The sequence below is a fragment of the Mugil cephalus genome, chromosome 13 (genome assembly GCF_022458985.1).
Source record: "Mugil cephalus isolate CIBA_MC_2020 chromosome 13, CIBA_Mcephalus_1.1, whole genome shotgun sequence".
In the NCBI taxonomy this organism is placed as follows: Eukaryota; Metazoa; Chordata; class Actinopteri; order Mugiliformes; family Mugilidae; genus Mugil; species Mugil cephalus.
In genome coordinates, this window is record NC_061782.1 from 13,707,370 (window position 1) to 13,733,470 (window position 26,101).

Genomic DNA, 26,101 nt, shown 5'->3' on the forward strand with positions numbered 1-26,101 from the left:
CACGATCCATGCCGCTGTTGCTATGCAACTGGTCAAACAACCCCATCACCTTGGGCAATGTTTTGCCAACTACTTTTGTATATTTGTTCATAATGCTAATTCTGTAAAATTTAAGTTTATTTTTACAAGCTAATGCATATTTTGTTTTATTTTAAACTAATATTATTTTATTTTAGCTTTCTTGTGGTGTTTAAGAGTGTTTACTTTTATATGCAACGAAGCAACTTTGACAAGTTAATTTCCCTTGTGGATCATTAAAGTCTGTCTAAATCTAAGTCTAAACAGTAGGGGACAACAGAAAGCAATGAATTCAAGTCAAAGCCTCCCAAACCTCCGTGGACTAATCGGAATATCCCTTTAATGTGAAATCCCGTTTGGACTCCGACTCCCACAATGCGGTTCGTGTGTTGTCGGACGATTCGGTTACAGGCGGGAGAAGATCTTGTGACATGATTTCAGCTTTGGGGCCCTTCGGAAACGCATCACCGCCTCCCCGTGTAGCTATAGACAGCTGCCGCGTCACCTCAATATGAGAAAAGCGACAGAAAATGAAGGGAAGACTCGGTAAGGAAGAAAACATGCGCGCTTCTGTTTGGACCCTAATGCTAAGTTGCTAGCGCGTTAGCCAGCTAGCTAAACACCACTTCCTGAAACATTGCTAACTGTCATTGTGCATTTTATTCTTAGTTAGCCAGCTGCAATACTGCTTTCCAGGCCGTGAAATAGCGTATCCACCGCTGCTAATGTTTTAAAAACTATCAGCCCGGCACGACGTGAGGTATTAAAGTTGACTAATAACACTGTCATGCTGTCAAAGCGATGTAAACATGTCGTTATAGCACCTTCCCTCCTAATGAGAACGAGCTACTTTCTAGTAGCGGATTTCCCCTGTTGTTAAGACGTTATTGCAGTCAAAGCGACAGCAGCACCGCATGTGGAAGGTAACTGTTGACGCCTTGAAGCTTCAAAACATCTGCCGCTCCTGGGAGCCTGTTGTCACTTCACGTAGCAAGCCGTGATTGGCAGCCATTAGCGAGGCAGTACTTGACGAGCAGGTGTCTTCTTTTTGTTGGCTGCTGTTGAGCAACCCCTGCTCGCCATGTCGTCTGCGCTCCGCTCTGGGTTATTTTTGTTTGAAAAATGCAATCTTAACCTGGAATATTTGTCGTCTTGCGACGGAACCAACACCGACGGTGGACATGTTTTGAGTCTCGTGTCCCTGGCTTTGTTTCAGAATACTCGCGGAATGCTTCTCTCCGGGGAATAAAGGTGGGTCAAAGTGACAGAAACGTCTTGTGGTCAGGTACATTTCTGAGATAATGACAGTTTATTTAAACATTTACCCGTTTGAAATATTGTTTGCGTTTATCTCGAGGGCCCTCTTTAGCCTTTGAGATGTTTAGATACTGTTTACAGTCAGCTTTAAGCATAGCTTATTGTTTTTGTTGACGATAGAGCAAAGCTACAGTCCTGCAACAAATCCAGCATTCATTAGATGGATATACTACTTTATTCTGAGTCCAATGGCTTCATTGCATAGAATAGAATATAACAGATTGTAATAATAATAATAAGTTTTGCTTAAATTGTCAATTGATATCTACGGATATCTATATATCCAATATGTACTGTGTATTTATATAGTGCCCCACATCTGATCCTGGTCCAGGTCCCATTCTTATTTTTGTTTACTGCAACATGTTTTATAAATATACAACATTTCTAGTGATTCATGAAGGCTTCTCTTCTCATAGATCACGCGTGCGCTGCGCAATTATATTAAGTAAAGTACTCTAGTAAAAACGAATGCATTACAATATAGCCATATTGCACTAAATCCTAGCTTCACAACACTTATAGTTTTCAGTGTTTGTTTAAAATAACAGAGAGAGTGGTAGATCAAACAAATATTAGAGGCTGCTGTGTGTTGTGCTATCAAGTTGTATTGTACTGACACACGTTTCTATTATTTTGACGCCTCATTTTAGTCACACTTATGTGTTTAATTCAGTACAGGTTAACAGGGCCACAGATGACATCATCCTCAAATTGATCATCCAGAATGAGTTAATGAATCACCACCTTTCTTACGCTGTTTCAACATAAACTGAACATTATATCCTTCATGATGAAGGATTCAGTGCATGGCTGTTACGTTATAAAGTACTCATTTTCACTGTCATGCTTGACAGGTGATATCTATGTGAAAAACGCCTCCAAGCCAATCCTTAATTTAACACAAAAGTTGAGCCAAAATAAATAGCAGTAAGAAACTAAAATTGCATTGACTCTTATCACAAAACATACATGGCACTTAATAAACTTAAATACTCTTATAAATAGCAGGATATAGCTTAACTTCAACATTCACGTTACACCACAATTCTGCTTAGACCGGAGTTATAAAACTATACAACAGAAGTCTCGTCTTAGTGTCTCCTGATACAGACTGAGACATCCATAAAATTAAGTGCCTTTTTAATCAGATACACCTTTGGGGGCATGTTGAACCTGCATTGTGGAGGTTTATTCAGGTAATCATCTTTATGACAGCAGTGAATGACACCATTGATTTTGACTATTATGACATAAATCACTGTAATGTTCTTGCTCACTTGGAATATATTACTGAAACATTTACAGTGTAAGAAAAGTATGTGGACCCAAAAGCTAATGAGATCAAGCAACAGCCAACTAGAGCCTTAAGTTACAAACCCGAGGCCTTATTTACGGTATATAGGTGTGTGTGTGTGTGTAAAACAAGTTAAACTCGACAGCTGTAGCCGCAGTTAATACAGAACAGTGGATCAGGATTCAATCAGGGTGGCACGTATACTTTACGACACCCTGTCATGGTGTCAGCTGATGAGTGAATGACATAAACTTAACAGTGAATTGAAGAACACATGACAGGACTTGTCCCCTTAAAGCAAATTGTAATTAGATTTAGATTTTTTTTTTTTTTATCATTTATTAGTAGTTAGAAGCGTATAGCCCATAGAAATTACAATCCATTCAAGTGTCCATAATGCATGCATCGTATTTCTTCTGTCTTTTAGTCAAGGACTTTGCCTCCCAGCGGCGCTCCTTACCCCACTTCACATCTTTACACCAGGAGACTCCAATGAAGCCCTCTCAGGTCCCTAACCGGCTTTCTCATCCACCTCCGAGGAGAGTGTTGCCACTTCAGCCTGAGTTGTGCTACAGAGACAGAATGGATCCTCATTCCACGGGACCGATACATTCACCAGGGTTCGCTCCAAGCATCCCATCTCATATTGGTTCCCCAGTGAATAGGCCCCATCACATTGTAAAGGACAGACTGGGCCCTCCAAAGCAACTGCCTCAACATCCAGTGCTGTTTCCAGGCAGCCCAGTTCACACTGGAACTTCAGCTAATAGGCCCCAGCCAATGCCAAGGGACAGACTGGATCCTCTGCAGCACTCTGCACAATCAGGGCGTGTTCCAGTCATTCCAGCCAACGTAGATACCTCAACTACAAGACCACAGCCTTCAACTCCCAGTGTATTTCATCCTCCATCCCCTCAAATCATAAAAACAATAAGTAACCACTCCCCATCCTCCCACATCAGGAGAGATCAAGTGGCTGAATCCAAGGTTACCTCATCTAACTCAGGAAATAACAACGTATCACCACAAAGACAAGACTTAAATAAGGTATTGGTTTTTCAAATATGACTAGTTTGATGCTTGTGTCAAGGTCTTTTTGGCTTCGATAACAGCCAAGTAATGCTGAGTTGTTGTCTTTGTTAACGTCAGGCTCAGTCCAGTGATGTGAAGAGTTCCACACTTACTGTGCAGCTTCATCGGCCTCCCGTGGGCCTCTTGACATCTGTCAGTACTGACACCAGACTACCCCAAGAAGTTCACCCACGACCCCACTCAGGCTCAGAGCGCTGGCTTCCTGGTATCAAACAGTGGTCTGCAGGGGGCTACCAGCCTCCTCCAGATATGCAGTCTTCAGACATGACCAGTAATTACAGTTCAGCCGTCATGCACGGCTCTGTCACCCCTTGCCAGGTAAATTTGGATATGTCTTAAATGAAATTCACGAAATTCATTTGGGATTTTGCCATCCCAGTGGAAGGTTTCTGCACATAAAGTCTCAAACAAGGATTTATTTCTTTTTTGTAGAGTCAGCAACATGAACAAAAGCTTCCGAGTGAATCATTAATTCCAGGTAATGTTGATAAGTATATCACTACTTCATTTATACACAAATATTGTAAACGTGCATCTTTTGCTCGATAATTATTTCATTACCAATCCAGCTTGGTGCACGTTTGCCCTGAATAAACAGAATATTTTCTTTTTCTTGATGTACTGCTTAAATATATAGTCTAACTGCCATTTTCCACACTGACCCTAAATCATGATGTTACAAATGTATGAATTTGGCATGGCATTATCTGACTGGCACTACAGTTGACACTACAGTTGACACTACCCACTTGACTTGTCTAAAGTAAGACAAAAAAGTAATGTAGTGCTCACACTACAACAATTGACTACTACTTTATCATGTTATATATCGGATGTGTGTCATTTTTCTCTCTGACCACCTATCAAAAAGCCAAAGAAAATGGATTTACTAGAGTGGTGAATGGTCATTAATTTATCATCAGAACAGTTATCCAGTTCATTTTGGGCTAATTATCTGATTTGAAATACAGTTGATGGCATAGGAAATTCAGGTAAACACTAGCATTGGTAACCTTTGGTAAATACTGAAAAGAAAGGATAATATTTATGTATTTTTCCGTTTACAGCAGTGGACTTGAATTGCACTCCTCAGAAGCGGTCTATGGAGACGGAGTACTGCAATGACAATGCCAAGAAACAGTGTCTTCAGGGAGTGAACTCTAGCTCAGACATGCAGACTACAAAACCTGCTGCTGGCAACTCACCAGACACTCCACTTGCCTTTGAGCTGTCGTCGAATCATTCTTCAGTCTCAGAACTGTCACCGAACACCACAAATGGCCATCCGTGTATGGAACCGGCATGTGGACAGTCGGCATGCTCAGAGATATCAGTAGTGAAACCCACACAGTCCTGCTGCACGTCAAAAACACCATCGCCAACGGGGGCAAAGCAAGCCTTTATAAATTTTACTGAGAGTGAAGTGGTTAAGTTAAAAGAAATCCGATCACCTTTGAATTCAGGGGAAGGAAGTGGGAGAAGAATAAGTGAGGAAAACGATAAAAGGGATAAATCAAGCACTTTGTTGTCCTCTAAGGTTCCTCAGAGAGACATAAGAAGCTCATGCCACACTGAATCAGGCAGCCGCCACTCTAGTCATACCTCAGTCTTACCGGTCAAGACCCCGAGCAGAGGTAATCATGGGGAGCACAGCAGAAAACCTGACATTAGCATTTCCAAACCTGCTTCAAAACCAAATTCAGGTTTCCCGAGTTCTGGTACAACACATCGGAATAAAATTCATCGTGTACGAAGACCTGTAGTAAAGTTAGATGATATAAATGACCTTTTTACTCCCGATCCCAAGACTTACATTGTAAACCCTGGATCTAAGACTGCAAAGCCCAAGATACAAGGGGAAACAATCAAATCACCACCTTCAGAGAAAGTTTCAACCGGCACCGTAACTGGCTCCACTACCGCAGTTACTGTGTCCCCATGTCACAAACCTCAAAGCTCCACGGTCACGTGCGCTCCACATAAAGTCTCCTCCTCAGCATGTGAGACACAAATGCTCTTGCCGACTGTAACTTTGAAGCGGATTCATTTTGAAAATGTAATGTCCATTCCTCCTAAAGACAAGAAAGTCACAGGTAGTCCCATGACTCCTTTAGGGATCCAGCCCAAAAAACAGAATGTTCAGCCTGATCACAAACACGCATCTCTGCCTTCCAACAATTCAGACTCATGCACATTAGAAGCTACCTCCTCTGAACCAACGTCTACGTCTTGTTCTCAGTCTCTGCCGCTGGTGAGGCAGAGAAGTGAAGTGGATCGAAAACAAGCAAAAGACGAGGATCCGATAGATGTGGAGCTGGACCTGGGCCTGCACTTTGAGTTGGATATGGATTTGACCCAGAGCTCCCTTAGCAGTGAGGAGGAAGAGCTGATTTCTTTACAGGAGATGATGGAGCGTGTTGCCAAATCTCCAGATATACCGGAGAAGGGAGCCGCCTCAGGTCCGGATACACCGGTACATCGCAGAAGCCAGCCCAAAACTGTAAGCTCCACGCGTTTAGCCTTTGTTTCACACAAACATTTAACTATGATAATAAACGTACGTATCTAAAGGACAGTAAAACTCAACCAGTTTCTCTGTTTAGATCTTAAATGTAATCTTGTGCTTCTCACAGCAACTATTGCCGTTCACCACAAAGTCAGGTGTGTACAGGAACAGCCTCGACCAGATGCTGATGGATATCAACACAGACAAAAAGTATAGTATTCGGAAAAAACTCCCGTCACCTTTTAAATTGAGCCGCAGCATCTGCAGACGATAAGAGTTAAGTCTGTCTACATTTGTTTCCTCCCATCAGAGCGAAAGAGATCGAGGCACAGCTTCTGACAGCGTGCGAGGAGGACCTGCTGAGGATAGCTGAATATGAGAAGGCGGAGGAGACCCGGGAGGAGGGCATCTCCGCTCAGCAGCAGTATGTGCACGCTGCCACATTATATCCCGTCCGTGAGACGCAGTCCTTATGTTCTGTTGTCGCTTGTTTCCCAGGGAGTTCCTGCAGCGCTACTCGTTAATGTCCAGTGCAATCAGGGAAGTGCCTCCGGGGGAGGAAGTGTTCAACCTGGAGAAGTTCGGCGAGATCTTTAACCAGAATACGCTGCAGCTCAGGCGATGCATGGTCAATCCGCAGGGGACAGCACAGAAAACTCTTCTTTGGTGAGCTTTGTGTATAATGTGAACTCATGCGGGGCCGGAGCAACGTTAAAAGAAAGTAACTAGAGCTTGATCGAAAATGATCCTGAAACAAGAACGACTAGACTTTGGTTGTCTGACCGAATCCTTTGGTTTCATCCGTGTAGCTTCTTCTGTTCTAAAAAACTGGTGTGCAGTTTGGATTTTATTTGGGATATCTGTGATTGGCGCCTGCCAGAAACTTTGAAACATGACTTTGAGAGGCGTTCACTAGATCGTTTTAAATGATAAAAGCTCAGTTTGCAGATGGATGGTGTTATAATGGCAGCCAGTTAAATCTCCAGATATGTAAGGACATCTTTATGTTTCTAACACTTGAGTTATGACTGCATGAGGCTTGGTTTTGTGGTTATCTAGGGTGTGATGTGGAAGATACTTAAACTTCTCTATGTAGCATGTGCTGCAACACAGAAGTAGTCGTTGGTAGTTTCTGACACATTCTCCTTTTAAGGTCAGTAATCAGATAAGAAACTTTATTTTAGACCAGAGGACCAGAGATTATGTAGGGACCCCCTACCTACTATATGTATTCTTATATTAACCTCAGCCTAGTGCTATTTATAAATACACATTATCATTATCATCATTTTGCATTCAGTGTTATCAGTGGCAGACCCCCTTTTGAAGATCTATGACCTAGTGTATGTATGAAAGTATACCAGCAGAGGAGATCGTGTGAGATATAAAAATTTGGTCTTTGGTCTATGAAAAGCCCAAATGCGTTTCTTGTAATTTGCAGATTGCTGTTTAAATTTTGCTGAGCACATTAATACTCCAAAGAAAATAACCACTTGGGCTTTATTATACCCACTTTTCTCAAGCTCGCCCTCATTAGCAGCCCCATGTCTGGTTTACCAGCGCTTAGTTCTGTGGGATTCATGGAACATTGCCGCCTCTGTTATCCATTAGGAACACTTTGGACTGTTAGTTTTGCTTAATAATAAATGACTGTGATCTTTTTTATATATGTATCAGGTCCAGCGCAGCTCAGCTGAGACTGCATGTGAATATTGGATTGTTCCAGGAGGCTTACAACTGTAGCTCACCCTGTCCATCTCAGGTTACCCGTTTTCTTTTCAAGGTAGGTCCAATACGCCCCCCTGATATATTTGTTTTCCAAATGTAAGAGACTTAGAATTCACACTTTGTTTTTTTCAGATGATGTCTGTTCACAGTGAGAGGATGGTGTCTGAAAAGATACTCCAAGCACTCTGTGACATCGCCTGCACTGCTGCTTATCAGATAGGTAAGACTTTGTTTATCTCCTCACAGGCTTTTGAGACATTGTTCCTATTATGTGAAATATCCTGACGCGCCTTTTTTGCATGTGCATTGTTCTGCAGTTGAAAACAAATGCCAGCAGTTTGAAGTGTGGGTTCCCAGTTTAGCAGATGTGACACTGGTTCTGATGAATATGGGGATTTCCTTTGTTACGCTGTTTCCTTTGGAGAATCTACTGCCTCCGTTCACAGAAGGAGACTTGCTGTAAGTGGCCTTGCTTCGTTCAGTTGCCTTTTGTTAAAAAGGGGATGTGCAATGAGGGGAGAGTTGTTTGTTTGACGTCCTTTTAATGTTTGTGTAGGGATGACGTCTATGTCAAAAGCGAGAGTCCCTCCAGTAACAAGGAGCAGATCACTTTCCCTGAACACAACTGCAACAACATCTTGAAGGTGATTCACAGATGATCGATAAGCACAATGGGCTCCTGTTCAAGAGACACACAGCGAGCACGATTTCACCATCCATCCTCTGTTTGTCTCGGGTTCTTGTTTGCAGTACCTGTCTTACTGTATGAGCCTGTGCCCTCGAGCGTACAGCGACAACGAGCTGCTGTTGCTGCTGACGATGGTCGGCAGGGTCGGCCTGGACACGCGGCTGGTCCTCCGGTCCGGCGTGGAGCTGCACCCTGTACAGTGGAAAATCGTCAACAACATCAGGGACTGGGACACTATGGTCTGAGAATGAACACCTCTCATTCATAATGTTGTACCAAAAATATAAAACACACAAGAGTTGACTCCTTTGAAATCATTTACCAAGTTAATTTTTTTCTGTTAGCTGCCCAAAATCTGTCTGGCCCTCGCTGATATGACTAGTGATCATCACAACATGTGTTTACTGGTTCACCTTCTGCCTAACAACACACGTGGAAAGTAAGTCTCATTTTTATCTTTCTTCTTTATACAAGTAATTTCACGTACTTTCTTTTATATATAAATATATATAAATCTTTTATAGACAACTGCGCCGACACTTGAGTCTGTCCATGATCTCCAAGTTGTTAGATGGAAGTTGCACCTACAGACCAACACAAACAGAGTTTCAGGTAATTTGTTTAACCGTCAGATAACTTGGACAATAACCCACTTGAAATGTGGACACTTCTCTTGTACAGATCTGTGATGGAATTAAATGTACTGAATAACTTAGATGATCTGTGTGATGCTTAGCTCTCTGACCTGAGGCCATACCTTCCCCGAATGCAACCCTCCACTCTATTCCAAGGCATCCAGACGTCCTCTCACGAAGAGGACACGGTCATTTTAGACCAACAGGTGAGCACATGGTTAAGGCCTTAAAGTTCAAAGTGTACATACCCGTAACTGAATTGTGTTGTGACCAGGTCACTGATAAAAGTCTCTTTCCATTTATCTTGTGTTGCAGTCGTACTACCTGTGCTACAGCCTTCTGACTCTGGCAAACGAAGCAAGCAATTTTCAGTTCTTCCCAGGCCATCAGAAGGTAAAATCTTTAACCAGTTCTTTCTTGCCTCTAGTTTTCAACACACTATGAGTTAATTGCTTTATTATTGGGATTTAAAATGGATAAATGTTGATACGCTTTTGCTTGGCACCTATTTGTCTGGCTTACAGGAGCAGCTGCTGATTTTGTCGTCCGAGCTGGAAACGCATATCAAGTGTGACATCAGAGAGAATGAGAAGTGTCTGTACCGGACAAAAGTGAGTTACTTTTGTGTTACTATACTACAGAATATATACTTTGCACTTAGAGGATCTATTCAACTTACATCTTGGATAACGTCCTTGACAAAGAAAAACAATACAGATTCTGAGTAGTGGTCATGGTAATTGTTGTCATCTGACTTCTACTGAATCACAGAGAGATTTGAGTTGTTGTTCTGAGCTCACAGATTTTGTTGCAATGCGGATATTGTACCAGTGTGTAATTTGTGCAAAAACCTGACACCCCCCAAATCTTGCTCACCTTGTGTCCTAAAAGTAAAGACATTATTTCTACACCTGGCTAGAACACTAAAGATACTACATACATTGAACAACACTACATATTAGTGACAATACGACATGTAGCTGTAGTATCTGTAGAAAGAACTGTTATATCAACATTTCTTTCAGTACCTCTTGTTTAACCAGTTTGTTTTAAAGCTGCTTACGTCTCATCATTAGTAGTAAAACTATACAAAGAAACTTTATTGCATCTGTTGTTTACAGACTTTGGGGCTGTGATTTAATGTACGTATACATATGTATTTACAGTATTAAATGTTAAGAGTATTACTGTCAGATGATTAAAAATTTTAATCTGATTAATCGCAGGATTGCTGTGGATTAATTTTAATTAACGATTAAATATCATTCATTCATTTCACTCATTTTTAATCTATATTAGTCACATTTCATTTTGCACGGACAGACTCAAGAAAGAAGAGAATATATATGCACTTAACATGTTTATTACCATAAACATCTTCAACAGTTTCAACAAAACAACAATTTTTTTAAGGAAACATTTATCCCCATTAATGTGGCCCATTCCTCCTCTTTCATCAGCTACTAAGACAAAATAGCTTGTTGACATTGTCTGAGCTGACTGCTTCCTATTTATTTACAATGTTGCCTGCAACTGAGAACAGTCTTTTACACAGAGCAGTGGTTGCATGAGTGCCCAGATATTTGCAAACCGGAATTGCCAGCTTATTTTTGTCTACTCAAATTTCCCATGGAGAGGGCCAACGTGCTGTTTACTGTCTTCCATTTACACGTTGCTCCTGCTGCCTGTCACCACCGGAATATATTGTCAGAGACGTTCAGAGTCGTTCTGTGCTGTAGATGGTTTAATTGCATTCAAATTTTTAATCAGATTAATCACGATGATGGATTAATCTGCGTTAACGCGTTCATTTTTGTATTGTTAAAATGTTTCAGTCTTTGCTGGTAGGCATAATGCAGTCCACACGAATATACTGTGCTGTACATATCCTGTACATGCATATACTTTACACTTTATATTATACACACGGTCAATATGCCAGTCGTCAACAATCATCGTGCCTCCACAGGAAGAGCATATCCATGTTGTCTGAATATTAGTGAATTTTCTGGGCAAGTTAGTGAATCTTACTGGTACAGATGTGTAAGGTCAACCAGACTGTTTTAGATGAATTACAACTCATTGACACACTACATGAGAATGAACAGTACAACAAGTCTGAATTGATCGGTGGTTCCGCATTTTCAAAGTTCAAGTTAGTATTTCATGTTAATTGTGATGTCTGATAATGTTCTGAAGACCAGAAAATATCCACAAATGAGAAGCTCGAACCAGTGGCTCCACGGTTACATTAATTTCCTACATTTTCAGCTGTTACATGTTCCACTTGAGACTGATTAACTCAAATGATACTACAAACACTCATTGCGTAGATATAATTCATAATCACTATTCATTTGCGTCTGCAACGACTTATTTTCAGGAGCACTCGTTATTTAAACTGCATTCTACCTCCCTCCTCTCTCACCAGGTGAAGGACCTGGTAGCCAGGATTTATACTAAGTGGCAGATGCTCCTCCAGAGGACCAGGCCCCTCAATGTACAGTAGTCACACTGTCTACCACAAATACGTGACCTGCACTATTGTTCGTAAGGACCGTAGCTCTGATTTGTTGCATGTTTTCCTCCGGCAGGGTAAGCTGTATGATTATTGGCAGCCTGGGAACACTGGGATAAGTCGCGCAGAAGAACAAGACAATGGAGAAGACACCACAGTAGAAGAAGAGCCTACGATGGAGGAGAATGAGGAAGCGGACGAAGCCAATTTAACCGGAGAGAGTGATGTGGCAATGGTTTCTGAGGATGAAGGAGAGGAGAAAGAAGAGGAGAAAGAAGAGGAGAAGGAAGAGGAGAAGGCGGAAGCAGAGGAAGATGGTACAACAGACGATGCAGTAAAACTTGTCATTGATCAGTTGAAGCAAGTGATAACTGAGATGGCGCCTCGAGCAGCGGATGAGGAGATGGATGGCGCTAACGTAGTGTCTGCTGATGGGGAGACTCAAGAAAAATGTGTCCCCTGATCACAGCAGGTGGTTTAGCTTCAAAGACTTTCTATTTCTTTCCAGCGCTGCAATAACTTTAGCCTTAATGTAAAACTCAATTTGCACTATTCACTAGTCTTCCGTATCTTATCTTCGACCTTAAGTAAAAATATAAATATTAATGTTTATTTATGAATAAATTCATTTTAGAAAAGAACGTTTGTTGAGGGCTAAAGGCTCGTCTTTTTTTTTTTTTGCTTATGGTGCACAAAACAAACTGAATGTTTGTCTTTTAAAAAAGTAGTATCACCTGATGTCACTTCCTCTGTTGCTTACTGTGTTATGTGTGTCTCCTTCTGCATTTTAATACCTGTGTTTATGTGAAAGGATTTTGTTTACATCCTCTCATACGTTAAATTGTATTGTGTACTGTCAAAAACAATATTTATTTAATTGTTTACGTCACCTGGTGAGAGTACAGTCATATGTCCGACATGCTGGAAATCGACCTTAAGTGAAACACACCACGATGGAGTTCCAGGAGGTTTAGAAATAAATGGTGCCATCATGCACCATACAAGGATGCTGAAGTGAAGTGGTTAAATGGAATAAAGTGTTCATTCATTTACATCGATATTTCTTCTGTGAAAAAGGCCTACAAGATTGGTAAATCATTTCCAGATGCGTCTTGTTAGTTGAGTCATTGGTATAATTTCACTGTTCCTTGTGTGCATTTTGTTAAGTTTTCCTTTTGGGAAAATATATTTTTTTAACCGTTCAAAAGATTTTTTTTTATAGATGTTGAAAAAAATATTGAAATAAACTTTATTTACTAGCTGAAGCCTTTTTCTCCTGTCAATATGAACTTTGTCAGGCAGAAAGCGCTCTGTCCAAAAACAGCCTATTAAAACAATATATCCACAGAACCAACCTCTGAAGCACAAAATCAGAACAGGCTGATGCAACTGTTGCTTCACATAAACCCCCTTTTTTTTTGACAAGCCAGCAAAGTAGCATTTGATCAGAAATAAATAGCTTTAAGAAAGAAAATGTTTAGAACGGGTAGTTAACTTCATGTCATGTTTATTCTTAATATTAACGTCAAATTGATGACCAAGCTTTAGAAATGAGGAAAGTATGGAGTTATTCGGCAGGTACAAGTGCACAGTTTCCAGCTCCAGATAGACTTGAGTGCTTTGCCGATTTAATCATTTACAGGTGCGGTGTCATCGCCTCAGGTAAATTGGACATAAAAGCAGGACACACAATTTTCACACAATGAAAATGGACTGAACATGAAGGATAGGATAGGATCCCAGTTTCTGGGAGATTAACTTTATTTAAGAGCTGATAAGAGAAAAAACATTTAAGAAAGAAATCATCTCTATGCGGGATAATGCTCCATACTACTTCACTGTTGGCTAGGCAGTAAAAAGCCCTCAAACATTACAGAACAATGACCTTCCTATGTTCCTGATCGTATTGAGGACTTGTTGGACCTTCTTGACCAAACAATATACCTCTCTGAACATTGTTTCGGAGGCTTCAGCAAAAGTTAATTGTTAACAGAACAAGAAAATAATGGCTATAGCATGACCTGGATGACTTAAGGGTGCATTGACACTTGGGCCAGGGACGACCATCCAGGTCTTACCATATCCAATGTTTTCTTGTTCTTGTCTTCTCAGACACTGAGATATAGAGTTTTGCCTAATATTGTGTATACAGTGTGCACTTAAGTGTGTCATAATGGTGTTTTTCTACTGTGACCAATTCACCTTTTATCACTGTTCAGCATTCTTCAAGTTTACAGTTAATTTTATTTTCTGCTTCTTCTATGCGTTTCTGATTCAATAAGTATAATGCAGAGCAAGAGCAATAATGGAAAATGCATGTCAGGAGATGAATAATACAGAGGAACAATATTTCAGTGAGCTCAAATTGCATATGACTTTTGAAAAAGGACAATACTTGCCCAATGACAACTGGGAAATGAATGAATGAAGGAAAGAATGAGGGAGTGAAAAAAACAAAACAAAGTTTTGACAGAAACTAATATATAACAAAAACAGGCTTCTGTTGCCTTACCCTAAATACATGAATTGAGCTGGTCTTTATTGGGCAGAAACAGGTGAAATTCTGAGCAAATTCCAAGCTATAAATCACTTCACTCTTTACAACCATGGCCACTAGCATTTAATGATGTGTCATGAGCAAAAGAGCCGGGTCTAAGAGCCGCACTGCAAAATTAAGAGCAGGCTACACCGCAAATCCGCACAAGGACATTTATACCATTTGTTTACTGAGTTTGGTTCAGATTTCGCTTGTGTGGATTCGATTGCAGTGTTTTGTTAATTTGTTTGCACGATTAAAGTTTCATTTAAATACTGAATATGCTTTTGTAACAGAATTAGTAGGCTTCTCGTAAAAAAAACAAAAAACAAAACACTGAATGTAAAAATAAAACACTGAATGTAAAGGGGCTTATCAATACACAGACCAGGGGCGATTCTAGGGTCAGAGCTTTAGGAGTGCTTTAATGTCCAACTACTGTGTCACAAAGCTATCATTTGGTTAAAATAAATAAATAAATCTATAAATAAATAAATTAAAAGAAATTACATGTAAATGAGAAGATGAGGTATGGTGCTGGGACACAGTTTACCCTTAAAAATAGGCTAGACACGCCTGTGACACAAAAAATATGTATTTGCTGTGTTGGGATAAAATATACTAAATACCGAACAAATCGGGAGCCGAAAGAATCGGCTCTTCTTTGAGAGCCGTGGCAAAACAGCCGACTCTCAAAAAAAGAGCCTAACTTCTCATCACTCCTAACAGTTTGTCAGTTAGTTCCACTCCGCCCCACTTTCCCGCGGTTGCTAGGCAACGGCAGTCAGGTGACTGTCTGCAGACAGAACATGGCTGACCTGTCAGAAGACCAATGAGGGAAAGGCCAAATTTTGCATAATCGATCTTATTTTTCTGTCCGTTTGTGAGCACAGTTGACCGCCGCGGACAGCGTTTGAACAGAGGTGTCCAAGGTAAGCGTGGGAGCGCTTAATTTTGACCGACTCTATCGCTCTGCGTGTCTCAGAACAGTTGTAGCTGCCGCTGGTGTTTGCTAGCTAAGTCAAGCTAGCTGCTAGCCAAACAGTCCCCGCTTTCTCTTCCACATCCAGATTCTCGTAGGAGGAAATAACATTTAGGCAACTTTATGTGGACATCACAGGTTGCGTTCTTCAAATGTGTAACAATTTTGCACATCGGCGATAGCTTGTTGGTGGTAGCAGTAAAATTACTCAAGTTAAAGGGAAGACACTAGTTAAAATTGTCTTGTGGTGTCTCGGGGACTCTGGAAACTGGTCTCTATCTACCTTTGACTGTGTGTGTTATCTCCACACAGACACAGTTTTCCTTTGAGCAGGAAGTCACTTTGGATTGTGCGTCAGGATAACACACACACGCTTAATCTGACTCTGTTGATAGGGGCTGAGATGATGTGATGCCAACAATAATGAGCAAGGAGATCATTTCATTGCTTTGCTTCACATTTCTTGCAGTAGATTGTGCACTATCACACACATTTATACACATTATAACACATGCCCGTTTACTAAATGATCCTGGTTTGTTTTACAGTGGAGAGTTTTAAACCTTGGACCACAGGGCAACAGTTCACGCTGGCTGTTTCACCGTGAGACAACATCGTGTGGCGATTTATTATACCATGTTAATCACTTTGATTCAGGGGAGCAGTTGCCTAAAAAGATAAAGGCGGTGCAATACTGTGCTAATATATCGTTTTGTTGCAACTGATGCATCTGAATGTTGTTTACAGCCTTGTTGCGTTTGTGGAGGACTATGCCAGTTGGGCAACTCCGTGACTCGTTTTCAGATGATAGTATCTCCACGGTTTATGGTTTGGGCTTCTGCAAAAACTACATGTTGCGGAACACAAGTCGACTCATGTTGGCTTTCACATGCAAACAGTGACACTAGTGACTTAGATCAGAGACTAGTACAACGCAAATCAAAAATAGATTTGTGGACTACATTATTACAGACAAAGTATAATAATTTTCGTCTGGTTTGGATTTGACATTAGAAGCCTGTATGAATTATTAATTCTGTTGATGCTGATTGGTCTAATTGCAGATGAGTGGGTTGCCGGAGGGAATCGCAAATGGCCCAAGCAGGAGTGAACACTTGGAGAATGGTGCTCAGGTTTGGGAGAGACCCTGGAATCTTGAAGAGATACGGCAAAGCAGTGCCAACTGGTCTTTAGCAGCAGACTCGGGGGTAAGTCAGAAACATCCCTGGCAACTTTGAAAACAATGATTTGTTGCAATTTTCAAATTCTCTGAGAAATGCAGCAGCTTCAGATGAAAAGATGAAGTGTTTTCTTCTCTGGTTTATTGAAGGTAACCCTACTGCTGATGCCCCTTGTCATAATGTCATGTTTTTTCTTCACAGCTTCTCCTCTTCCTCCAAGACTTCTCTCAGAGAATGCTGTCAAAGACACATGATATCGAAAAGCAGTTGGACAGCCTGATCCGTGACACCAAGGCCACAGACAGCTGCTTGCACTCTGTCTTCAACGACTTTCTAATGCTTTCCAACACACAGTTTATAGAAAATGTAATGTATGCAGTTTAAGCCTTTATGTTGTTGTTCAGATTTAATTGAGGTACTACACCTGTACATGATGACCATTTAGCCTACTTGTTTGTGTACCAATGCAGCTGTGAGTGTTGCAAAATGTCTTGTGGTGAACTTTATACGGTCTGATCTATCCGGTAACAAAAAGCTGTCTGTCTACATTGTGTCCTGTAACAGAGAGTGTATGATGAAGAAGTTGAAGAAACTATTCCCAAGGCTGATGCTTCGGAAAAGCAGCCCGAGCAGGTACGTTAACGTTTACAAAGTCAGTACCCATCCCTTGTATTCTCAGTGCTTGATTCTTCGTATAACTGTCATGCTTTTTTCCTTAAGGAGAAGACTCGAGAGCAGAAAGAGGCAGAGTTGATCCCTAAGATGCAGGAAGCTGTGAATTATGGTCTGAGAGTGCTGGAGTCAGCCTTTGAGCATCTGGACATCAAAGCAGGAAACTCTGACTCGGAGGATGAGGAGGTCACAGATAGAGTAGAAGCCATCCTAGAGCCCAAGGTGTGGATCATGAAGATTAGTGGTGAAAGAAAACCCCAATACTAGTTGAACTTTTAGATATATTTGATAACTAAGAATTGTTTGTGTGCCTATTGTTTCCTTTTTAGGATCTCTATGTGGACAGGCCACTCCCATATCTTATTGGGTCACAAGCCTTCTTAGAACAAGATGATGTAGGACTCGGTGATCTGTCCAGTGATGGTAAGATAATGACAGTAATGCTTATTACAGTTTCTTCTTTCACTGTAAGTCTGCCATCATCTGCAGAGTGTAGTGTCCATTCCCCTTATTGTATTTGTGTTACTGCTCTTCCAGAGATGTCGGTTGACAGCGACAGAGACAGTGTGATTGAGAGTGAAGATGGCAAAGAATCGGTTGTAAGAATCTTTCTCATTATTTTGCAGTGTTTTCCTCTTTTTTTCCACTGTATGGAGTAATTAATTTATTTCCTTAACAGCATTTGGATGAAGATGATGACTTTAATCAGGATGAGGAGGAGAGTCATAATAATATTAAAAAGGTAACTGACCCGCCTTGTTTCACAAGCACATCAAAAACTACATTACATGGCAAACACGTGTTGTATTTTACTCCCGCGCTCATATAGAAGACGTCCATGGTGAGTTATGAGGACGATGACGAGGAGGAGGACGAGGACTCGGACATATTTGGAGAATCAGACAAGGATGATGAAGACGACTCAAAAGTAAGCATGTATTTTTGACTTGTTGATTTCTAATTTCATGATCTTTCAATCATAAAACATCTGTTCCTACCTCAGACCAAACATTTGCTCTTGTTATTTTTAACGTCACATTCAGACCACGGGGCCGTCCTCCTTTGCTGATGAACTTGCCGCCCGAATCAAAGGCGAACCACTTAATAAACCATCGGGAGATCGTGCATGTGAGTTTCTTTCGTTACCGTACCACTGGTACTATATCATATTATCTCACTTCTCACTCATCATATTTAATTTGAGGTAAAGTCAGAGTGTCCTAGTTTACCCTGGAAGCATTTCAGGGACGAGTGCCATCACTGCATGTGCATGGTTATGGATATTTTCTTTCTGCCATGTCATATCTTGGAAGCATTGACCTCTAAGAAGAAAAGTAAAGCCAGAAAAGAACCAAAGCCTGCAAAGCCACAGGGTAGGACACCCATTCATCATCATTTTGTGTTTTCACAGCAGGCCCATATGCTCAGTAGTGTTTAACTATATTGTTACAGCAGCAGACGAGGACAGTGATGACATGTTTAAACCACCGAAGATGGACGACGACGAATTCTCCCCGTTTGGAGCGAAAAGCGGGCTCTTCAGTGGAGGGAAAGGCCTATTTGACGATGATGATGAGGTATATTCAGCCAAACTGTTTTCATGACTGATTTAACTTAATTCCATATTACAGAGCCTCTGGCAGGCACGGTCTGATTTCTTTTCTGTTATGCCTTTCAGGGTGATCTTTTCTCTGATGCACCCAAACCTCCTGCGTCTGAACAGAAAAAAGCAGCGAATGAAAGCACAAAAAGCACAGCTCAAGCTGCACGTAAGACAACGATAAAGATGAGACACAGTCAGTTTGACAGAAGTGGACTATTAGATTGACACACATCTTTTCCTTTCCCACCAAGAATCTAGCAATCCTGAAAAGAAGATCCCAGCGGGAGCTGTTTCAATATTCCCAGGTAGCAGCAGCGACTTGTGTGACAGCTAATGTTTGCTTCTTGACTCCTTCATCATCCTCAAACAAATCCCTTTCTCCAAACAGATGACAGCCTGTTCAGATCAGGAAATGATCCTGATTCAGAGGAGAACAAAGTTAACGGGACGCCAGCTCGTAAAACTAGTGCCGCCTCGAAGCAGACTCCAGCAGGAGCTGGTGGTGGAGTCGGAGGTGGGCTGTTTGATGAGGATGATGAGGAGGATGACTTCTTCAGTGGTAAAAGCCTGAAAAAGTCTGACTCTGGTAAGTGTGAAAATGGGCAGTAATACTGTTAGGTCAACAGTAAGTAAGGCTCAACACCGAAATGAATGTCTGTGTTGTTTTGTCCTTGGACAGCTGGACAGGAGAAACCCAAGAAAGCGATTGACCTTTTCGATGACGTTGAGGATGAGGATGGTGACATATTTGGGGACAAGTACAGTGCACCTACTCCAACTCAAGCCAAGAAGGAGGTGGAAGTAGAGCAAGTTAAACCGCCTGAGAAAAAGGTAAATATAAACAGACTAATGTCTCACTGCAGCTGATCAATCCCCCCTGCGTTTGGTATATCATCTGCACTACATCTTATTTTTTTTTTTACATTGCTGTCTTAGATGCCGGCAGGAGCCATCTCCATGTTTGGTCCTGGGACTAAAAACTTGCTCAGTGAGGGCCTAAAAAAACGTCGGCAGTCTACCAGCGAGGAGTCAGAGAAATCCGAGGAGGTCTGAATAGAGCAATGTCTAACAGCATACTCAAATTTAGTGTTTGTTTTCACATGCAGAATGGCAGGTTTTCAACAGAAAGAGACTCTTTTTCTGGTGTTGGTCTTTGCCGTGTCCTCCAATCGACTGGCTGTAGTTTATATATATGGCTTTATACCAATTTTAGTGGCTGTACCTGTCTCAACAATGACTCAAAATCAGATTTATGAGACCTGAACTCTATTAAATTTTCAAATAGAAGTGGTCTGAGCAAAGGTCAATTTAGTTTGGAGGACACTGCTGGCTTTTTTACTGCTGTTGACAAAGTTCACTTCTTTTTGCTCTGTAACCAGTGTTTTGAATCCAGAATGCCATTTATATTCGGTGCTCATCCTTGTTTTATGGATTTCAGAATGGCCCTGTTCCCGATGTTGGGAAAGCTGCGGCTAAGGAGACTCAGAAACCTCAAACTGGAAGCCTCTTTTCTGATGATGAAGACACACAGGCAAGGCTCAGAAATATCAAAGGGGAAAAAGATGATAACAGGGATAATGAATTTTAATTACACCGTATATGCATTGGACTTCCTCAGGTATTTCCTAACATCCCTAAGAGCCAGTCTATGACTGAACCTGCGAGCAAAGGAAAAGCCAGCAAGGCCCCTTTGTCTTTATTTGATGACGAGGAAGAAGAGGTGAAAATAATTTCCCAAAACTGAGTCAAATTAGGAGTGTTTTTGCCTAAAGTGCATCTTTATAATGTGGTTCTCCATCTTGCAGGATCTGTTTGCATCTGCAGCTAAAGCTAAACCAAAACCTACTCAAGCTAAGGCCTCCACACCGCAACCCAGCAAGGCAGTAACCGGCTCCCTCTTCAGCGATGATGAGGTACGAATATAAATAAGGTCATACTTTCCTGCCGCCTGCCGTTATTTTATTGAGTGTACAATAGGACGGATCATTTTCTTGAATCATCAGGATCAGTGGATAAGTTCAAAAACCAGCGCAACAAAGCCAGAGACCAAGACAGGAGGGATGAAGCCCAGCACCAGTGCCCCGTCCAGTCTCCCCAGTGCCAGAGCGTCTCAAAAGAGCAGCCTCTTTGACGAGGATGAGGAAGACGACCTGTTTGCTCCAACAAAACCGTCGAGGTAACGCATTAATCATTCTTTTTTTTTTCTTCTAACTCTGAAAGCATAATTTATTAGAACAAACGATCCCTTTTTGAAATAATGCAGGAAGTCTTATTCATTTATTCATACTTTTGGTCTGTTGCTCTTCATATAGTCAGAAGAAGCCTCAGAGGGTTGCTCTGTTGTTTGAAGATGAGGGTGATGATGATGAAGATAAAGGATCCCTCTTTGGTATCAAACCGGCGGCGAACACAAACACCGCAGCCCCAACTAAAGTGAGTGCCTTAACATATTTATCACTTGGTCATGAAAGGATAATTGTTCAATTAGTCAGAGAATTCTCTCAGAACCTGGAGGACCATTTAGATCCTTCTAGTACAACTCAATGACTCAATGAGTTTGTCACAGCAGTAATGATGAAAACATAACACCAAGATTGAATTATTTTCACATCTGTTTTGCTCAGACACCTGAGGTGACGCCTCAGCCGTCCCCGCTGCAGGAGAAGTCTAAGGAGGCTGCAGTTTCTAGGACAGCAGCGAAGGAGGAGCCATCAGGACACGAAGAGAAAAAAGCTGCAGCAAAGAGCCCTGAGCCACTCCCGGCATCGCCCTCACCAGAGAGCACTGAAAGCAAAAAGAAGCCCGCTGGGGCAGTCAGCCTCTTTGGAGGCATTGATGTTTTTGCCAATAAGCAGACAAAGAGCCCATTCGCTGGAACAGACCAGGATGACATCTTCGCCTCTAAGGACAGCCCACCACCGAACGTTAAGGTTGGGGAGAAGAAGGAAGAGAAGGTCAAAACAAACGCTGTCAGTCTGTTTGACGATGAAGAGGAAGATGAATCGGAATGGAGCGATCCGATATTCACGCCCAGTAAACCCACAGAAGAGAAAACACTAAAGGTTCATCTGCTTTACAGTGATTTTAAAAATGACTGAAGAATTTGCTTTGTTGTCTTATGCCTCTCTTACTTAAAAAGCGTCTGTATATTTTATTTATTTTTTATTTTTTTTACAGCCCACAGAGGAGCGAATGCAGGCAAAGAGCACAGGTGTGTTCCAGGACGAAGAGCTGCTGTTCAGTCAGACTCAACAGAAGGACAATGACCCGGATGTTGACCTCTTTGCCACCTCAGGGAAAGCTGCAGTCAGTATATTTGAGCATTTCTCTCTTTTCTCACTACAGTTTACGGCTGTCTGCTGTCTAAATTCAGATTCACTCGCTCTGTGTTCACTTTTAGAGCTCCAAAGTCAGCTCTGTGAAGCCAGCAGCACAAAGTTTGTTTGCAGATGATGAGGAAGACGACCTGTTCGGCTCCACCAAGCCGAAACCACCTCCTCCGGTAGCAATTGGATTTTATTTTATTGATTAAATTAAGCATTGAGTCATCCAATTCAACCTGTCTTTCATATTCTTTTTCAGAAGGTAGCAGAAAAACCCAGTAAACTTAATGACAGAGCACCACTAGCAAGTCCAGAGCCTGTATCAGAGACTCAGGTGGGTCGACTGGAGGCTTCTACTTCAATATCGTGTTGTTTTGTTTTTGATCCATGACTACACATACCCGTGTGGCCATGTTTGTAGATTAGATTTTGGAGCTTTTTCTTGTATTGACTGATTTTTTTTTTTTTTTTTTTTTAAACTTAGTAGTGTTGTTTCTAGATGAACAGACAGAATTCTTTTTTTTTTGTTTTGATGAAACTCTCATCCTGCTGTAATTCAACCACACAGAAACCTGCACCAAGTCCTGTAAAACCTAAAGATTCCTCTTCAAGGATTGGGAAACTTCAAGTAATATTTTTGTTTTTATTGAATCAAAAGTCTTCATTTCTGACATTTCACTCTGATTCCTTCTGAGGAATTACTATGCTGTACTCACTTACGTGTTTTCCCTGTTAAAGCTGCCTGTGCTTTTTTTCCATATTCCAACTTCAAAACTTGGCTCTGATAAAGAAGCAGCACGACTATCGAAACGAAGATGGTTCTCTGTTTTGATTATTGTATTGTATTGATCTTGCTAAACTGGAGGATTTCCTTGCTTTTTCTTGCCGTTCCACTTGTTGTTACTCACCCATCTTGCTCTTGCCGCATTTCCATCCACAGTGCTGGTTTCTCATTTTATTTTGGATGATCTGCTGTTTGGAATCACACTGAGAAACTTCATGATTGAAGAGTACTTACGTGATGATGCGTAAATGATTTGGGTCAGTGGGTCTTTTTAAATAGCTGTAACAGCGATTCTGTTCTTTTTATATTCAGGCCAGTCTTATGATCAACCCTGCTGCTTTGCTCCCTGGAGCTGTAAGCGTACTCCCAGGCATGGGTCCTAGTTCCTCCTCTGGGGTTTCCAGCTCCAGTCTGAGCCCAAGCCCTGCCACAACTCCTGTAGGGGCCCAGGCAGACACTGAAGGGGCGGTGAGCTTTGAAACCCCAGTCCAGGTCGCTACCCTGCAGAGTGCACACAAGGTGGGTTTTTGACTTGGGTTCTTTGAGTGGTTTCCTTGTTATTTAGAAGTCTTTTATTTGGTCTGTGAAGATTCTCAGTCATCCAAATCATGGCACAGGGTAAAGGGATGAACTGGACTGGACTTGGTTGAGTTTTCTTGAAGACATTTCACCACTCATTTAAGTGGTTTCTTTAGTACTAAATAACTGATGGGTGGTTCATGTTTTCAAGTTTTTTGAACAACCAGATATTCACCTGGAATTAAGGAACTGTTTAGATTATTGTCCTGTTTTTCCATAATTGGTGCTCATTAATGTTTCATGAAACTTCAAATGAAGTTACTCCAGTCCAGTTGCTGCTGTTGTAGCTTTATTTATCATTAAATTGGATTTTCTCATGTGTTATTGTACTGTCATAACAGAGTCGCCCCAAAGGTTCTGCACATCGGAGACCACAGTCCAGAGCAGCAAGGCAGCAAGCAGCCCAACTATCTGTGGAGGATAAAGAAGACACCCTAGACGGCAATGTTTCTGCGCCAACACCAAGTCTGTCTGGTTTAGACTTACCTCCACCAGAAAAATCCAGCCATACACACATCAGTCCAACGCTATCAACCTCAGCTGCTCCTGCTGCCTTGCCCACGTCCTCAACTCCTCAACCTGCGCCTTCCCAAATCTCCCCCAGGCCCTCGGAACTGACTCTGCCAGTTACAACGAATGCTGGAAAGAAAGACTCTAGTAAGAACAGCAGCGCGGTGCTGCCGCCTGCCGATGACGACGACCTTTTCGCCTCCGACAGCCTGTTCGGGGCAACCTCAGTCACGCCCTCCACCAAACAAACTACGAAGGCCGCGCAACCTCAGGCCAGTAGCGCGGTGGGGTCGAAGAAAGACAAAGACAAAAGCACACTTCCATCCATTTTTGATGACAACACCGATGACCTCTTCCAAAAGGTTAAGCCGAGGCCAGCCACTAAGAAAGCCAAGGCCTCATCCTTTTTGGAAGATGACGACGATGACGAGGACATCTTCGGACTGAGCAACAGCTCCACTCCCTCATCCACAAGTAGTAAAGAAATCAAGAACAGCAGTAGCTTTTCAAAACAGGACATATTTCAGGTACCTTTGTTTTGTAACGTTGGCTGCACTGTCAAGTTTTATGTGTGCCGTCATAGATTCACGTTAAATTTCTTCCCTTATTGACTAAATGCCTTTGTTTTCAGGATGAAGTAGCCGCTGTGCCTAAGGTTCACAAGAAGCACAAAGAGAAGAGCATTGATGTCAGCTTGTTTGACGATAACATAGACATTTTTGCTGACCTGACAGACACTTTAAAACCAAAACAGAAGGCCAAGACAAAGGGAGAGACCAAGTCAATATTTAATGATGACATGGGTAAGCGCCGCTCCCTAATGATGCTGTTGTTCTGCTATTATGTCTGCATTTTGTGAACAGGCACAAGTAACACTCTTCTCCTTTCTTTTAAGATGACATTTTTGCACCGAGCCCAGTAAAACCAGCGGCAAAGACTCCCCATAAATCAAAAAAAACACCACCATCCCAGGAGACCAGTACAACACCAGATTCAAGTAACATATTTGATGATCCACTAAACGCTCTGGGCGGCAACTGAGCTGCAGTTTCGGGGTAGCCAGATTTGTACAATTGTGCATTCATTCTTTTGTCATTTGGATCACTGAGAGATATAAAAAAAAAACACTGTTGACAGAGTATTTATTCATATAAATTCATATAAATACTGTGGCTTATTTTTGGCAGATAAATACTAAAATGAAAATTATTCCAGTCATCTTCCAAAATCATCTTGGCATCCTAGTTATTATATACTGTTAGTCTTTATTATTCATGATAGCACTTTATAAGCATACATTGTGCTTTGCCTCAAAACCTGCAGAAATTTAACAGTAATTTTTTTCTTTCTTTTTTCGTATCTTTTGGCTTTGCCATGTGAGATTCCATGTCTTTGGGTTTGTGCCATATCATGTTTTTTGAGAAATCAGTGTTTACTTACTTTCTTAGTCATTTTGACAATGTTTTTATTAAGAAATTCATCCATTTCTTAACTTTGGCTGTGATGAAAAAGAAAATCCATTTTTAATAACTAAAAAGAAACATATTTTATGCTATCTGAAATGTGTGTGATTATTTCCTGTTTCCACTGGATTTGATTCTGTGTTGTGTCTGGAGGTCCCTAGATATCCACAGTTGCCTGAGAGGAGCAATGTGCCATGTCCAAGGGAACATTATGTCTATTGACACGTTTTTACGTTTAAGTGTTTATGGTTTAGTAATTATTATGATATACAGGAGGAATCAAGCTGCTTTCTAATGAGCTTTTAAGTGGATAATAGTTTTTACTGTGAAATAAAGTAGAAGCATAACTTGATGGTCACACTGCAGCCTTCTGTGCCTTGAACATGGCACCACTACTTTGGATCTTTTTTCCATCTTTGCATTTCATTGTTTAATTGTTATCTTAAAAAACCAACAGCAAACAGATGGTTTTTAAGGTCTATGATGATGCAGAACACAGATGTCAAACCTAAGGCCTGCGGGCCAAACGCAGCCTGCCAGAGAGGGGGCATTCATTTGCATTGAAGACTGCAATTTTTCATTGAAAATAACTGTTAGCCCTAATTTGTCCACGGTTTTAGTCACCCAGGACTAAAGAGCAGCCTTAAGACATTTCATTTTTTTAAAGGA

General features: G+C 41.4%; 2 protein-coding genes across 7 annotated transcripts; both read left to right on the plus strand.

Annotated features, from left to right (window-relative positions):
• Positions 1-382: 382 nt before the first annotated feature.
• slf2 (SMC5-SMC6 complex localization factor 2) lies at positions 383-13,064 on the plus strand. Of its 2 annotated transcripts, XM_047603754.1 has the most exons (21): positions 383-564; positions 1,235-1,269; positions 3,060-3,679; positions 3,782-4,042; positions 4,157-4,202; positions 4,792-6,224; positions 6,358-6,440; positions 6,541-6,654; positions 6,729-6,896; positions 7,908-8,013; positions 8,091-8,178; positions 8,276-8,417; positions 8,515-8,602; positions 8,709-8,885; positions 8,991-9,085; positions 9,171-9,258; positions 9,383-9,487; positions 9,597-9,674; positions 9,806-9,892; positions 11,713-11,781; positions 11,876-13,064. In XM_047603754.1, exons 1-21 carry the CDS (start codon positions 530-532, stop codon positions 12,260-12,262), a joined length of 4,305 nt encoding a protein of 1,434 aa, XP_047459710.1. In that variant the 5' UTR covers positions 383-529; the 3' UTR covers positions 12,263-13,064. The 2 variants fall into 2 exon arrangements, with proteins under 2 accessions (XP_047459710.1, XP_047459711.1); XM_047603755.1 differs by lacking the exon at positions 1,235-1,269 and having other exon boundaries at positions 386-564.
• A 2,050-nt stretch (positions 13,065-15,114) lies between these two features.
• washc2c (WASH complex subunit 2C) lies at positions 15,115-25,524 on the plus strand. 5 transcript variants are annotated; one of them, XM_047603646.1, is made up of 31 exons: positions 15,115-15,267; positions 16,382-16,525; positions 16,700-16,864; positions 17,063-17,131; positions 17,219-17,392; positions 17,500-17,593; positions 17,708-17,769; positions 17,850-17,912; positions 18,000-18,098; positions 18,214-18,298; positions 18,484-18,543; positions 18,623-18,747; positions 18,849-18,939; positions 19,025-19,078; positions 19,162-19,359; positions 19,453-19,604; positions 19,710-19,820; positions 20,212-20,304; positions 20,392-20,493; positions 20,579-20,686; positions 20,777-20,949; positions 21,086-21,206; positions 21,398-21,835; positions 21,951-22,079; positions 22,174-22,275; positions 22,356-22,430; positions 22,665-22,724; positions 23,193-23,399; positions 23,801-24,496; positions 24,601-24,772; positions 24,865-25,524. In XM_047603646.1, exons 2-31 carry the CDS (start codon positions 16,382-16,384, stop codon positions 25,008-25,010), a joined length of 4,368 nt encoding a protein of 1,455 aa, XP_047459602.1. In that variant the 5' UTR covers positions 15,115-15,267; the 3' UTR covers positions 25,011-25,524. The 5 variants fall into 5 exon arrangements, with proteins under 5 accessions (XP_047459602.1, XP_047459603.1, XP_047459604.1 ...); XM_047603647.1 differs by having other exon boundaries at positions 22,359-22,430; XM_047603648.1 differs by lacking the exon at positions 22,665-22,724.
• Positions 25,525-26,101: the final 577 nt, after the last annotated feature.

Excerpts from the sequence above, each read along its gene's own strand:
- washc2c (XM_047603646.1), top strand. The coding sequence starts at position 16,382 with ATGAGTGGGTTGCCGGAGGGAATCGCAAATGGCCCAAGCAGGAGTGAA. Across the intron at positions 19,079-19,161 it reads AGCTGTTTCAATATTCCCAG|ATGACAGCCTGTTCAGATCA; the intron begins GTAGCAGCAGCG and ends TTCTCCAAACAG. Across the intron at positions 19,605-19,709 it reads TTAAACCGCCTGAGAAAAAG|ATGCCGGCAGGAGCCATCTC; the intron begins GTAAATATAAAC and ends TTGCTGTCTTAG.
- slf2 (XM_047603754.1), top strand. The coding sequence starts at position 530 with ATGAGAAAAGCGACAGAAAATGAAGGGAAGACTCG. Across the intron at positions 8,603-8,708 it reads ACTGCAACAACATCTTGAAG|TACCTGTCTTACTGTATGAG; the intron begins GTGATTCACAGA and ends TCTTGTTTGCAG. Across the intron at positions 9,086-9,170 it reads CCTAACAACACACGTGGAAA|ACAACTGCGCCGACACTTGA; the intron begins GTAAGTCTCATT and ends AATCTTTTATAG.